The 17,218-nt window shown below is 28.1% G+C and overlaps 2 protein-coding genes across 2 annotated transcripts; one reads left to right on the forward strand and one right to left on the reverse strand.

The window, feature by feature from the left end:
• The first annotated feature begins 5,330 nt into the window (after nucleotides 1-5,330).
• On the forward strand, nucleotides 5,331-8,667 carry Prg1 (Pto-responsive gene 1 protein). The gene is made up of 7 exons (NM_001247332.1): nucleotides 5,331-5,497; nucleotides 6,822-6,889; nucleotides 6,993-7,126; nucleotides 7,243-7,336; nucleotides 7,714-7,852; nucleotides 7,951-8,008; nucleotides 8,399-8,667. Exons 1-7 carry the CDS (start codon nucleotides 5,416-5,418, stop codon nucleotides 8,508-8,510), a joined length of 687 nt encoding a protein of 228 aa, NP_001234261.1. The 5' UTR covers nucleotides 5,331-5,415; the 3' UTR covers nucleotides 8,511-8,667.
• A 272-nt stretch (nucleotides 8,668-8,939) lies between these two features.
• Nucleotides 8,940-14,073, reverse strand: LOC101254552 (ADP-ribosylation factor-like protein 8c). The gene is made up of 6 exons (XM_004250125.5): nucleotides 13,870-14,073; nucleotides 11,031-11,112; nucleotides 10,897-10,929; nucleotides 10,693-10,814; nucleotides 9,687-9,848; nucleotides 8,940-9,257 (listed from the first exon to the last, which is right to left on the reverse strand). The coding sequence occupies exons 1-6, from the start codon at nucleotides 13,905-13,907 to the stop codon at nucleotides 9,140-9,142; spliced, it is 555 nt and encodes a 184-aa protein (XP_004250173.1). The 5' UTR covers nucleotides 13,908-14,073; the 3' UTR covers nucleotides 8,940-9,139.
• Between the last annotated feature and the right edge of the window lie 3,145 nt (nucleotides 14,074-17,218).

Raw genomic sequence — 17,218 nt, forward strand, 5'->3', positions numbered from 1 at the left:
ATATTGACGGCTCTAATTATATATTAGATCAACTCCAAACTAAACAAACGAGCTCAAATCGCTATAACTTCCGTAAGTGACAAATGAATGGGTTAGACTGAATTTAAACTGATCAAAATAAATTGAGTTGGTGAACTATAATGCGGGTTATAACTCACTCCAACAACTCCTACAGTAAGCCTTAATTGTTTTATTTTGTTTCAGTATCTTATAAAATTATTTTCTTTGTTATGACTATTTATTAATAACATATCAACTAAAATGTTTTTTTGAAAATATTTCAACTAGATTTGTCATCAATTTGAGCTAATATGAGCCCATACTTTGATAGAGTGAAATAACTTAGGTTAAGATGGACTGAACTAAAAGATAAGTTGGTCAGTAATCAACTCAAACTTACCCAACTTAACGCGTAGTTATAATATTTTAATGAGCTAATTTTACCATCTCTAATTACAAGCTAGAAATTAACTTAGCAAAATAGAGCAATAAATTACAAAAGACCAATCCTTTTAAAGAAACAAAATTGAACTCTCAAGATAAAGAATTGTTTGAATGCTCTCAAGTACGACAATATCTCTCAAAGGATCACGATAATAATAACATATTCACAATAATTTTATGATAGATTCAAAAAGGATAACGTATACATACAAATCTTATATTTATTTAGAGATAAGAAAAATTCAATAAATTATTAATTTTCATAAAAACATTCTAAAATAGTTCGATAAATTAAGTTCAATTTTAAGTCATTCACACGACTATATAATTTTTTTTTCATTCAATTTTATGATCAATTTCAGTTTAAATCTTAAAACACATTTGAACTACTTATAAATCGTACAAATCCACAATTTTATTTGTTAATCATCAAAATATTATTTTTCTTCCTTCCATTTTATATAACATAGTTAAAATTTAAATTATGACATAGATAATGAAACATACGAAATATTAAAATCAACTTATTAACTAATTTAGCTATTATTAATCTCTATATGATGATTTGAATTATTTCTTTCCTTTTTTTGCCCATATATATAATATAAATAATTATTATTATTTTCCTTTTTTTAGGAAAATCAAAGAAATATAATTGAATGAATGATGGGCATTGAAGTGTATCTGTCGGTGACAGAGTGCAATAATTCTTTTCTCCCACTTGCATTTAGATACTGACAGATTTTGCAATTTTTATTTTTTATTTTTTTAAAAAAATTATTTAATTTAATTTTGTATAGAAAAAGTGAAAAGTCTTCGAGCAATATTAAATTATTTTCGTGTAATTTATAAATTAGGAATTTAAATTGTGAAAACATTCACTAATATATACATCATATTCTTTGATGTGGTGTTCGTTTTTGAGCCTTATTAATGTAGAATATTTTATGCAACGAGATATTTTTATCTAAGAAGTGACATTCCAAATTAGAAATTATGAATTTCCATTTTGGAACTTAATATTTCAGCTTTTATGGTGAAGGATAAAGCCATTATTAGGAATCTTATCTTTAATTTTAAAAAGTATGTGTCAATATCCATTTTCTTCTTTCCTTTTTTTTCAGAAAGTTGAAGTATTTTAAAGTAGAATAATAGTATTTTTAGGCCATTATTAGCATAAAGAAAATTTTGTTAAGTATATTCAACATTTAATTAATTAATAAAAATAAATAATTTTGGTCCTTTCTTAAGTAGCACACGGTTATATTTAAGGGAAAATTGTATATAATAGGAAATTAATAATCTAAATTAAATGGAATAAGCTAGGGTTTGATTTAATTGTGCTCCATAGCAAACATTAGCTAAAATTTGCCAGCGTCTCTCTCCCAAAAATCTCGCTCGCCACTCTCCATTCTCGCTCGCCTCTCTCGCTTTATACATAGAAGTGTATAATTCTGTTTCTGTTTTGTATAAAGCGAGAGAAAATTGTATATATAAAATGCAAAAATGTATATCTTCGTGTTATACACTTAATTATACAATTTACAAACATTTTACTTCAAATATTGCAGAGAAAAAGGCCAACGAATTATACAATTGTGAATTATACAATTGCAGTGAAATACAAATTTCTCTAGCTTTATACAACAGAATTGTATATATTGTGTTTCTGTTTTTGTATAAAGCAAGAAAAACATATATCTTCTTGCTATACACTTATAAATATGCAATATGCATACATTTTAATTCGATTCAACTGTATGCAAAACAAATTATACAATTGCAGCGAAATAGGCCAGCGAATTATACAATTGTATATGTATAACAAATTATACAGTTTTATGTTTGCTATGGAGCGCAATTATGCAAAGTTTGCTATAGCATACAAATATGAATTTTTTATTTGCTATATGTAAAAGTTGTCCAATATTTAAACTATTTTAAAAATTCATTACTGTCAAATGTGAAATCAAAATACATATTTAACATAACAAATAAATAAGTATTGGAACAATTGTATTATTAGAAAAATAAGAAATGAGCCATGTACCAAATTTCCTAGGTAATTAACAAATCTAGTTTAACAAAATTCATCAACAAATTCCATAGCAAATTTTATGTTTTCTAATTATGATATATTATAAATTTGTAAATATATATATATATATATATATATTCACATAAATGATCAAAGAACGTTTCAGTTCATTAATTCAAATTTGTAAATATATACTTGTAAAAAATACTCAAAGAACATTTCAATTAATTAATTTAATTTCATATCATACTTATATTATTTTGTAAAAAATTTAGCTGTCATTCTATACGTTCATTGGTGGTGCACAAGTCATAAAAAGAAAAAAAATGTGGAAAATCTAGAAGAAATTAAAAACTTAAATTATCTAATATATATATTATAGACTATATATAGTACCTAGTGGCATATAATGTTAATTTTTTTTTTGCTAAATATGATAAACATGGATAAAAGACTAAGTCATTTCTCACTATTGAATTAATGAAATGAATAATTACAAAAGGACCATGTCAATTTAGTTTACATTGGAAAAAAGTATCTTTGGTAGACTTATGAAATATTAAAAACTAATTAAAAATAATTTAAACATGCTTAGGATAGAAACTACCCCTACTTCTCCTTAATACTAAAAATTAATCCACTTTTTGTTTCACTTCAAACTATTTTATATGATTAAATTTGACTGAGGGATATATTTTCTTTACATGACATCAAAGTTAGATTCACATTATAATTATTAATATATCTGACATTAATCGATCTTCATATTATGTTTCTCATGTTAGATCATAATTTTGACCACATCAATTGAAACGTGAATATGTGACTCATTTATTATATGATTCAATCGTTCCTCACATCATGAACAAACTTTTGTGTATAGTAAGACTAAACGTCCATTTTCTTAACAATTAGTTCATAAAAAAATTATTTTTTCTTTTTAACATTTCGTATGCTGGTTATATTAGTATAACATGGTTAAAATAGTGACTTTCACCTCAAATGACTCTTTTTTTTTTAAAAAAAAAAACACTATGAAAGTATGTACATGCTATGTCAAGTACGAAGTATAGAACATTTAATTCAGGACCACCGTTATATAATAAAATATATAACAATGTAAATTACTATATCAAATAAGAAGTGTAGAACATTTAATTCAGGACCACCGTAATATAATAAAAATGTAAACCTATAGCTATAGAAGGTTAAATAATGACATTAATAGTATATGTGACCTTTGGGATGCCAATAGGACATTGAATAAGATGTAAGTACCTTCCTCGTTTTAAACATTTTTATGAGACGTAAAAATTATAATATCAATAATATTGTGTCTCAATTTAAAATATATTGATATTAATATACAAATTAATATGTATCTAATAAAGATATTTATGTAATTTTTTTACATAAGACCTAAATGTTAATTTATTATATTAATTTGAGCTTATTGTAAAATTATAAATTTCACAATTTGAAAAAAAAAAAAACTTAGTAGTAGTAGGTAATAGACAACTATAATGGATAAATAACTCAACTATTCTCACCAATAATAGATGAGGCCACATAAGGAACACGTCGTCGTTTTAGTTCACATTGGATATTTGGAGCAAGTAATATCTTTATAGACAATTGTGAGTTTGATTTTTGATCTTTCAATTTGATATCATTATTAGAATTTGATTTATTTTAAGTTACAGTGTATAAAAAAAATTTATGCTAAAATGTTTCTAAATCTCTGATTAAGAAATGAACAATCCATATAAATAATTCGATTTTAAAGGAAAATACATCAAATTATTTTGTATATATCTTTTGTTTTAAACTCAAACTCGATTAATTTAAACACATGTTACAAAAGTTCATGCGAATATTTTCAGCCCCCCATAAAAAGTATTTCCTTTTTGTGGTCAAACTCGAAAGTTCTGAGAAATAACAAAGAAACTTTCACAAAAGATAATCGCAGAACGTATCATCAATCACCACCATAATATTTAATACATCATACCAATATAAGTTGTGGTGCAGGTGAGGCTAGTTCGCTCTAAATTAGAAGTTTTGGCCTTTGCGTATGAAGAAATTTCTATTGGGAGAGTGCTATCTCTGAATAGATCCTGTAATGTGCGATCTAAATTTAATCTAAACTTTAATATGGACTTGTAACACTGAATAAGAAATAAATAAAAACCTAAAATATAGTTAATTAGTACTAGAAATTTTCATTTTATAAAAAACAAACAATTATAATTACGTTACGTAGTACATGTGGCCTTTGAGATAAAAATAGGACAATTTGATTAGACATAAATACATTCCCTCGTTTTAAACATTTCTCTAAAATATTATTATATTATTTTCTTTATTTTAATTTATTTATTCTAATTTAATTTAAAAATGAAATTTAGAAAATAAGAAAGTCTTTTAAATTTTATGGTATTAAAACATGTTAGGTAGAGTTTGAAATCAAAAAGTCATAAAAAAAAATCAACCCTTTTTTTAAATAAATTAAAAAAGAAAAAAGAAAAACAGATAAATTAAAACGAAAAAGAACTATTTAATTAAATATCAACCAATCATTTTATTTTTGTATTTCAAATCAATTAAAACCTGCACTTAACCCAAAAATAAAAAAACAAGTTGTGGCTATCAATTTAGAGGGACCAATTCAATAAACACGTTTTTTTTCTGTCTAATTTATTTTATTTTATTTTTTTAGAGAATTTTAATAGTTGTTTCTTCTTCTTTTTCTTTCATTTTTATCTTCCATAAATTTTGTATTTCTTATTGCATGAAGCTTCTCAATTTTATCTATTATTCTACTTGTTACTATTTTCTTCTACTTTTTTAACAATTAATAAGAATATTTATTCTTATTTAATTGATTTTCTAGTTTTAAATTTGTTTTATAAATCTTTGGAAGTGAAAAAAAAATGGATTCAAGAATGGAGATAGATTTTATGGACCTCAACAGCAAACCAAAATTATCAGAAATGGAGAAGCAACACAAAAAAGGTACAAAGAATTTATTTTTTAAAAATATATATTTTTAAAAAAAAAGGAAAGAAAAAAAAATTATAAAATCTTCTTTGATTTTAGGTTTGTTATGGAATTTTAGTAGATTTTTTAAAAATTGTATAAGGTTATTATAAAACCATACTTTGTGCTAACTTTTATTAGGGTTTATTATGAGTAGATCTCATATATATGGTAAGTGAACTTTATTTGTTATTATTCATTCTCAAATTATCTATCGTGATATATTATTTACATAATTATTATGATTTTTTTTTTTGTAATTATAAGATCACTTCTCATAATTGAGGTTTTCGCAGTTTTTCAAAATAATTAATTTTATCTTAAATTTTTAAAATAATTAATAATTTAAGATACTTATTTAAATAAATGATAATTCGAGACGAAATACGAATTTTCACTTAAATCTTTTCTCTAGTCAATTTATTGTTAGTCTTCTTTTGTTAATTTCGATATTCATAATTCTGAAATTGTTAAGGAAGATCTATATATATAATTTAGTCATAATCTTTATTGAATTGGTCCTTTTGTTGTAGTTTAATTTATGAAAAAAGATATTTCGATCCATCAAAATATTTTTCTGTTCAAAATAAGGTTTAGGGACATATAAATATTACACACATAAGAGGTGATGCAAACAATCTATTTTAATATTAATATAAATAACTTATTTTATAGTTTGAACGTTTTGAATCCTAAATTTTCTCATAAAGTGCTGAAGAAAAAAAACAGAAAAGAAATTCATGATTCGAAGAAAAATTAGAAAAGAAAAAAAAAAGAATTAGTTAATAAATTATTTTCTTTAAATTCAAAACTCGTAAAGTCAAAATTTTATCTTTTGTATATGACTTTAGAGTTCCATTAGTGACTTCATTTTGTCTGTTCATTTCCTGATAAGCAAAATTATTGAGTACTATACTAAATAGGAAATATATAATTAAATAATTAAATTACGTCCGAATAATATTACCATATAAAATTGTCAGAATATAACTATGTTTCTATTCGTGAACCATGATATGCATATATATATATATATGTACGTTATAAATTTAAAATTTAGTTTATAACTTAAATAGATTAAAATTTATAAACTTTTAATCATGAATTTGACAATACATTTTTTCCGTAGAACATTCAATATTGTTAAGATTTAACTCGTCCATAATATTTTAAACAATTTTTATCATTCTTGAGTTATGTGTATAACTTTTTTAATTCATTTAAAAAAAATGATCTTTTTATATCTGCGATTATATTTAGTCTAACCTCATTAGCTAACTCACGGTATTTTGTCATTTAGTATCTGGAATGAAGTGGCCATTTTCATTGGCTGATTTAGCTACTCACCATGAACACACATTTTTTCAGGTTATTCACAATTTCCTATTTAATTCTAATTAATTCCTTAATTTATATAAATTCTCATAAACTAATCTTTTTAAAAATCTAATTTTCTTCTTCTATTTTCCAGAATTACAAATCCACCCCAATAGTTTCCATTAATTCAAAAAATTCATCCCTAAACAATTACAAATCCACCATTGACCCCCAATACTTTAGAGGGACTTTTCCTCTATTAGCAAAAACAAGCACTTATGACTCAAGGTATTATTATTTTTATGATTATGTTATTTTTCCATATTTTTAAAAAAATTATATTTTACAAAAAAAAAAAAAGTATAAGTTTTTTTTTTTTAAAATCGAAACAATTATTTTTGCAGGAAAAATTATGACAATTTGAGTCCAAATGAGTCAACATTGACCATATTCTACATGGGTGAGGTCCATATTTTTCCGGGTATATCACCAGAAAAGGTACTATCTTATTTTTCGATTTTATTATTACCTATTATTTTTTTTTTTATATTTCAGTTATCATATTAAATTTTTCCCTTCATTATTTCCAATGTGACTTCTTCATTACTGTATTTTCTTTGCTTACTGACTTTAATATGTTTATTGCTTAACTTAAGTCGAGAGTTTATCAGAAAAAAACCTCTCTCCCTTAATTCAAGGTGAGAATAAGAGCACATCATTGTGTACACATCGATCACCCTTGAGATTATTCTGCGTATATTATTATTATTTATCAATAAAAAGGTCTTTAAAATTATCTCTTTAATTTATGTATCTATTTTTAAAAAAAATTAGAAGTGATATTCTAATTATATATTTTTTTAAAAATTGTATAGGCTGAGCTTATAATTGACCTGGTTTCTAAATCAACAACTCTCCACATGGATGAGATTTTAGAAAAAGTGATGAATAAAGAAAAATATGAAGAAAATAAATCAGACCCTTCAAATGCATCCACAAATTATGCTAAAGGAGGTATATTTATCTTGGTTCTTTTTTAATTTATTTAATTTTATTATTTCTTAATTTTATTTTATTTTAATAAACCTATATAATTTGTATTTAATTTGCAGCACTTGCTATGGCTCGTAGAGCAACTCTTGCACGATTTTTGGAGAAGAGAAAACATAGGTATTTAATTTCGAGTCGGTTTCATGAATGATCGTTGAACTTTCACATTACCGATTAAACTCGCTAAATTGTTCTCTTAACGAAAAAATCACTTAACTTTAAGTATTAGAAAAGTCAATAATTATTTTCTGTAATCAAGACGTCGTTCAATTTTATCAAGTGATAAAATAAATATCGAGCGATCATTTGTGAAATTATTAATACAATGATTAAATTAATTTTGTGAAATGTGTTTTTCATCAATTTGAAAATTATCATTTTCCAAAGAAAATTTAATATTTGTCACATTGTACTAAATAAAAAAGATAATGTACAACTTTATTTAAAGAGAGTTATTGTTTTATTTTGTTTTTGTTGTATTAAGATTTATTTGTTTTTATTTAAATATAGATTGATCAAAGCTAGGCCGTATCTATATGGGGAAAATTTATCAAAGTTTCCCTTTGATATTCAACAACAAGAAGAAGAAACGGCGTCGTCAAGCGTTCATTGGGAAAACTAATTCAGGACAAATTGCATTGTTTTGAATTATTATTATTATTCTTTTAGAAATATTATAATGTTTTATACATGTGCCTATCATGTTGTGTTTAATTATATATTTATTATATCAACAACTAAAAATTCTCAAAGACTATTGTAATTTTGTTATGAGTTATGATATTACATGTTGCAAATTTCAATTCCTCAAGGAGAAAATGTATAGAATATATGCAGATCTTACCACTACTACGTGGAGGTAGACAAGCTTTTTACGAGTTTAAACTCTGCCACGAACTGAAAACGTGGTTTAAGTGCCCTCGATTAATGGGGAAAAAGTCCGAGTGTACTAGTAGAAGCATGATAACAAACAACAATATACCCAGTATAGTCCCACGGACGATAACAAACAACAATATACCCAGTATAGTCCCACGGACAAGAGGGAAAGCAAGACGAACAATGCAAATTCATAATGAAAAGATGTATGATTGTTCAAAGCACTTTATAGCACAGAATTGTAATTAAAAAAGACTATATAGAACTAACAAAAGACAGACCAGCCAGAAAATATATTAACAGATCATTTCAAGATCCTCAGAAAGAACTATATTCTATTTTTCCAGATTATTATATCCCGGAGGCAGCTCTTTATTTCGCGGTCTTTGAGTGCTTGATTAGCCAATCGATAACAGCATCGATATTTACAGAATCCTTGCACGAAATCATGTAGCAGCAGACTTCTCTATCCGTTATTGAGTCGAGACCTCTGATTCAACAAGCATCAGAAATAGTTAACAGTGAGTGAATTCGTAAAAGGGAAGAAATTAGCTGAACACATCGACAGACACCTAAATTCGTCACAAACACCTTGACTTTGAAAATGGAACATATTAACACCTTCAAGAGGGTGCATTCTCAAAGTTGAGGCGTTTAAGGAGCAAACTTAAACCAAGTTAAGATCTCTAGATGTGCATTTTCGAAGTTGGAGTGTTTTGCTGTCGGTTGAGACCCAGTTAAGTTGCCTATCTGTGTATTACACCTTACTTTTAGGTACATTTTTTACAATGTAAGGTTTTTAGTAGGTCAGACCCTTAGCTAAGGTGTCTAGATGAAAAATCGCGATAAGTTAGGTGTCTGTCTGTGTATTCGGCCAAAGAAATAACTTCTTACGTGAAGGTTAATGTTCAGGACTTACAGTTGATCAACCAATGACTGCTGCGAAAGAGCTTCTGATTTGTCAATTTTGTTTCCCAAGATGAGCAGAGGAATTCCAGTTAATGAAGGTTTCTTCAAAAGTTCATGTAACTCGGTTCTTGTTATAGGTACACTGTCTCTATCAGCAGCATCAACAACATACCTGTCGCATAAAAAATCCCAAGTCAATTCAACCTGAATATGTAATGCACAGTCACATCATACTCAATGCCTCAAAGTTAAAGTTTTCACTTTGATAACAGGATTACTACTCGGGCCAAATGAAAGTTTTCCACCGGATGAAAAATGTCGAACTATGTGACAATCTCATCTAAAAGCTTAAATTGTTAATTATGTCTTCAACAAAAACTGTTTTCTAGCATTGAATTATGTTGCATATTGTCCTTGCTAATACAAAAAAATCGAACAAAGAGAAGAGGCTAGAACAGAGAATTTAGAGATTGTAGTAACACTCAAAGGGTCTTTTTCCTTGTCCTGTAATTACAATTATTCTGCGTCTGGTTATTGGTATTTTGCTAAAACAGGATTTTATACCAAATCTTGGTATTATCTGTCCCATTTAGGATGGGGGATTATAATCCCAGGATATCCTTGTTTAGAACCAAACGACCCCCAAATATCATATGGACATAAGCGATCAAACTACCATGACAAGGACGAGGGAAGCTAAGACATGATGTTAACTTAGGCAGAGAAATGACGGACATGAGAGAGACAGCACTGAGTACTTGTCGCGGCAGACCCCAGGAAACAAATAAAATGACATCAACTATAAAATCAGCAGTTTATAACTTTATATAATTAACACACCTCGCACTTCATTAGAGGAGCTCGAGGTACATATTCATATAAGGAGAAATTTCATCCCCTAAAGATGTCAAAATCTTGAATTCAGGCAAAAGCATTAAGTGCATATTGTAGTAAGCCAGCGAACAAAAAATAAAATTGAGAAGGCAAATAAAGATGGAAATTAAGAAAGAAATTACAATATCGCAGAGACACCCCGACAATAGCGCTCCCACATCGTTCGAAATCTCCTTTGGCCCCCAAGATCCCAGAGTTTTATGGTCACATTTCCTTTTGTAACTTTCCGCATATTGAATCCAACCTAATTGTAAGAAACTTTATTGAGCAAGTAACAGAAAGAAGACAGGATTACTAGTTTGACTCATTGAGGAAAAGGTACCAACCGTCGGAATCATGTCCTCGCTATAGCCTCCAGTCTGATAAAGATCAAAATATCTAATATCAAAACACATTGCCATTAAAATGAAAAAAGGGTCGGGGGAGATGGAAGAGGAGAGAGAGCATATAAGGTCCTCACAGCAATAGCATTGACAAGAGACGTCTTCCCAGCATTTTGAAGACCTACCAGGGAAAGCTCCATTTCCTGTTTAAAAAAAAGGCTAAACATGGAAACACATAGAGAACTTAGATATCGACAATGTCACTCAGGATCAAACAACATAAAGAAAAAAGCACGAGTCGTTCTTCCAACAACATGAATTTGAGTTTACAAAGACCAACTTGAATAGTAATATCTGTTTAAGTTTCCCAGACTAATCCAAGAGAGCGATATCCAGTTATGGTAGTAATATCATCATATAATATAATACAACAATAGTTTACGCGGTTGCAGAACATCTGAAACACCGCGAACACCCACACATAATTTTTTCAAAAAAATCATCACTCATTAGCACTCAACGACATTTTGATTAAGACACTGCATATATCTGATACAAAATTATTTTTTATAAGGTAAAGTATTTTAATGGACGATTAATTACCAAAAAAAGTGCTTCAAAGGTACAAAAGAAACCAACAATTTCACATAACTGATACGACTTTCTTTTTTGGTAAGTAATCTGATTCAACATTCACGTTCATCAAATCACTGATAAGTGTGTGAAGATATATTTAGAATAGTCGTTTGTTTGATTAGCACACAGATATAGCCTTCTCGTGAATTTATACATAATTACTAGTGTCATGTTCCTTACTATAAAAGTTACACTCAGCTTTATTGAAAGAACACCAGCCACATGCGAACTATGGAGACTCGGATAAAAAATATTCAAATATCTAAAAACAGAGTTACATGTCAAAATGATGGGAAGTATGTGGAAAACTAACAAAGCATTCCAAGGAGAAAAAATATTGATTCGAAGGAGAATCCCAGAAAGATATATAAGGAAAATGACAACAATAGAAATTTCTATATACAAGGCATTCCATTTTCTTCAATTTTCACCTTAGCTTTTGTTTTTATTACAAAAATCATTGTACCTGTCCCGAAACTTTTATTACAAAAATCACTGTATCTGCCCCGAGTTTCTCTGTCGATTTTGGTCAAATACACAAAATTGGTTGACCATATCCCGTACGGATCCCACACTCACGTCGTGTCGACATGGGTGGTGCCCCGAAAGTGAAGAGTCCGAGCATCTTAGATTACTATCTGAAGAAGACGGAACTAGAAGGATGACATTGTTACAATGCTAATAGCGACAGAGATGCCTTCACCTTAAATTATTCTTGATAAAAACTGCTAACTGTTCTTATGTTTATATCACTTCTCTCTTTCTTGCATTGACCGAACAAAGGTTACAAATGAGCTATAGACCGAAGAACTTTCTGCAGCATAACTCCAAGACAAGTTCTGAAATTCGGAATAAGTCGTCCGAGATTTGCTACGTATAGAAGAAAACTAGTCCAAGAACATAAAGTTATCTATATCTTACAGCTTTTGGCATTGGTACAATTTAAATAGTTCACTAATTAAATTATTCTCTCCAGTACATATTTAGTCTTTGTTATTCTGTTAGTCTTTGGTATAAAGCTTGCTAAATTCCTTCACCTATCATTATGCTGGGATATGATATACATGATGTAGATCCCGTGATTCGTTATACTAATTGCTAAAGACAAAAAACGAGCTATTATTTTTCTACCAACCATAAAAAGAAAAACAACGAGTGAAACAACACAATGTGATAACAGAAGTAGAGTAATTAAACTTAGGAGGAGCTACTGGTCAAACTGCTAATGCTATTACTTACTGTAAAAACAACAGTCTATACTATGCTCCATGAGCACCTCCACCAAAAGAGAAAAAGTAAAATCCCAAAAAAATACAACAACATACACACTGGGAAGGGTGGTGTGTATGCAGCCTTACCCCTACCTTGTGAAGGTATGGAGGCTATTTCCGATAGACCCTCCGCTCAAGTAAAACATATAAAAAAATCAAATACGTAAAATACATACAGTAGCGACGAATGCATGCTGAAAACAAATAAGAAAAGAACGCATAGCAACAACAAAGTGTACGATAACTGAAGCAAAGGGAACAACAAGTAACACTAGAATCGAAGATTAAGACAAAAATAGAGTAATAAATACTTATCGGGATAACTAGACAATACTTGACTACCTAGTACCTACTGTTCAATATTATTTGATTATCAAGATCATAGCTTTTACATTTAATCAAAGTAACTTTCTTTTAAGTTCTTGAATTGTCAAGCTGACGCCAACAACAACAACAACATTACCCCATGTAATCCCAAAAGTAGGGTATGACGAGTGTAGTGCATACGCAGCCTTACCCCTACCTAAGTCAAGCTGACGCCAACAACATACCGCGTGTAACTCCACAAGTAGTGTTTAGTTAGGAATTTTGCTGAAGAGTGTTCAAAACTTTAGTATGTAATCTTTTTGACCTTACACACAACATCATTTTCTATTACACACAATATAATCTTTCAACGAAGGGTGTTGAAGTTACCTACACCACTCTCTAAGAGGGTGGTATCTAACACAAACCTTACCCTTACCTAGTCAAGTTTATGCCAAGACAAACAAAATTCATCAACCATGAAACAGAACAAACCAAATAACAGATACAAGAACAACTAAAATCTCCAATTTCCACTTTTCACCTCAAAATTTCCTTTCTCACACAAATTCAAACAGATTTTAAAAGAAAGGAACTCCCCCCTCCCCTCTCCTTACTACTCAGTAAACAAACCAACATGCTATATCAAAACAAATACAAAACAATTCATAAAATTTCCAATTCTCCATATTTGCTTCAACCAAACAAGGGAACTAATCAAAAGGGGTTTCTTGAAAATACAAAAAGAAGAGAACTTTACTACCTTCTAAGCCAATTGAGCAAAGAATCCCAAAGCCCCATATTCAGAGAAGTGAAAAAACAGACAACTTTGGTAGAATTAAGTGAATATATGAAGGGATTGTTGAAGAAGAGGTGACAAGTAATAGCCTAATAGGAAACTTCGCCGACTAGAACAAGGACAGAATCTACTAATAGCATTTATATATTGTGTGTTGGATTATTATTTAGCTAATTTATAAAGTTAGCTCTTTTCTTAATACTACCACCCTAATAAAAACATATTCCGCGTCATTTTATCTCTATTTTTATAGATTAGAAAATATTATTTTCGATAAAATTTTGATTCAGAAGTTATATATTGTTACTTTTAAAGGTTTGTGTCGAGTTTAATTATTAGTAAAAATTATTGGGGCGGTTGATAGAAAGTTGTATATTATAACTGAAGTTATTTGAGTCGATTTTGAAAAAAAAATGTTAGTGAATTTATGGACAATATGCTATCGTGATTGTTAAGATTATTTGACCACAAATCTTGATGAGTTATCAGATTTTCAGCTATAGCTATATGAAAACTTATGATGATTCATGAGAGTTTGATTAAATTTTTCTTTATGAATCGCGATATCATGTTGTTAAGACGGATTTTAATTAATATCGACTATCGAGAAAAAAATATTTATAATCGCGATTTAGAAATTATGACGGATCACCACAAGTCATACATGATAAGCGTGAATACCATTTTCTCAAGATCTTTTTTTAGTGGGATTATAATTTAAATGGTGGCACTAAAAGATGCTATTTGTGCAAATGTATCAATCTAGGCCTTTGAGACATGGGCTCTGGGCTGAATTTAATCTCTTATTCTTACTTTTGTTTTTGCCAAATTAGGCCCAATAAAAGATGATCCATATATAATGGACCAATTGAAAAGGAAAAGGGTCGTTTGAACTTTTAGTCCGATTTTGTGTTGGTCTTTAATTTTTAGCCTTCGAGGACAAATAAATTTTCCGTGGACATACATTTATATTTTTGTATCAGAATATCTCACTAGGAATAAGTTCGATTTCTAGAGGTAAAATTTAAAGAGCAATCATTTGAAGGAAAAATCGTGCAATTACTTCAAAAGAGATCGATTAAACGAATGAAAAGTCGATATTATATGTTGCTTTAAATAGTGGGAAAATATGGTCATTTCTGCAAATGCTGTCTATAATGTTTTGGGTTAATCAAACATGAATAAGCCCATTTCATTCCTAAAATAATTTGGGCCTTTATTTTGGGTTCAAATTGGCCCAATTAGTTATTCAACATGATTTGTATTGGACTCTTTTAATCATGGCACACATTTTATTTTGTATTAAAACAAAAATAGTAAAACTTTGGTACATTATTTGATTTTACACTTCTATCTACAAGTTCAAGCATATATACACAAATTTTATCATATGAAACTTCAGATATTACATATTTAAAGTTATTTCGAATTGTATATGAGACCTTACAAATATGACTTAAATGATGGTCTAGAAATTGAATATCTATACACTTCTTCTACAAAAAATCATTTAAGCTAAGAGTCAAATGGCTTATTTCTTCTTGGTTAATATTTTCTTGAATATGTAAAAAAAAATAATTTATAGTTATAGAAAATTCAGTTGATTAAGAAAATCAAAATAACGCATTTGATTTTTTCTTTTGACCATCGGGCATATCATAGTTATTATTTTATACGTGCATTCTAGATAAATTTATTTTTTACGATAACTTACATATTATTTATGAAAAGTACAACACATTAAGTCTTGTACAACGAACTCGAATCAATCTCTGACCACTCTTTTTATGCGTATATATGTGATACAATCTATTGCACTAACTCAATCATAGCACTGTAAAAATAAGTTCAAACTTTAACTTGCTTAAAAGAAAAAAGATACAAGGTTGATACATGTTCAAATTCAACCCTAAAATTAGACAATTTGATCCTAGTATGGTCCTCAAATAGTGACAGTAATAATATAAAATTTGACAGATAAATTAAAATATTTATTTTGAAACAAATCAGATTTCTTCCTTAACACAAGAAACTTCAAGTCTAAATATATTACTTACTATATATTTATAATATTTCTGAAATGTCATCTCTAATAATATTTTTAAATTATCTTTACCTTATTATAATATAATAGTCAATCTAAATCAATTGATAGCTGAATTTGAACGAGAATATATTGGACTCAAGCTACCTAGTCTACTACGTGTTAACATCACATAGTTGAATTTGCACCCCAAACAAAAAAAAAAGTCATAATTTTTCTTCGGAGCAATGTACGATAAAGTTATTTCAGTGTTACCTATAGATTACGAGTTTGAGTCGTGAAAACAATCACTAATACATGCATTAGGGTTATAATAATCTATATCACAACCCTTGGGGTACTGCGGTCCTTTCATAAATCTTGCTAATGTGAGATGTTGTGTGCATCATATTACCATATGTATAAAAGAAGGTTCACTTTGAAATTTCTTTGGGAATAACGTAAGATAAAGTTATTTCAGTGTGATCAATAAATCACAGTTTCGAATCGTGAAAACAATCTCTAATACTTGTATTAAAATCGACTATCTACATCACAATTCTTGAAATACGGCTATTTCTTAATCATGCTAATATAAAATACTTTATGCACCGAACTACATGCTACTCGTAAAAGAAGGTTCACTTTGAAGGTTCTCTTATTTTGATTTTTATAGTTGGATAATTTAATTAGGTTTTGAATTACAGTAATATGAACACTTGTGAATTTTCAAACTTGGAAAATGTGAAATTATTAAATGAAAAGTAATATTTTGACAAAATCATTACCCATAGTTTTCAATTTCATAATTAACGGTTAAGAAATATACAATATAGTACTTTTTTGTTTTGGATTTTTTGTGGTATGTATAGATAATATTATATTTGTGGAAAAATTAAATGTGGAATTATCTAGAATGATAAACATGGATCTCATAGTTAGCTGGTAATTTTTTTTCGATCGTAATAAACCTAATTATGATAATTCCTCTAATATTTGCAAATAATTTTTAATGAATCAATGTATATAACTTAAATTCTTGGGCATACTCTTTTTTTTTACATGATTATGAGGTAATAATTATTTTCTTTTCCATTTTTTGATCATATATATAACTATAGTATATTAATCAAATCATATTAAAATTGTTCTGACTTTTATTTTTTATCTTTGCATGCATTTTGTACATTTGCTTATTCATGTTTCTTGTAACTTTTTTTTTCTCTCTTATTAAATAAATTAAAATATGGATTTTGTTCAAATATAAACAACTAGTTGTCATATATAAAG

The sequence above is a fragment of the Solanum lycopersicum genome, chromosome 11, assembly GCF_036512215.1.
Source record: "Solanum lycopersicum chromosome 11, SLM_r2.1".
NCBI lineage: Eukaryota > Viridiplantae > Streptophyta > Magnoliopsida > Solanales > Solanaceae > Solanum > Solanum lycopersicum.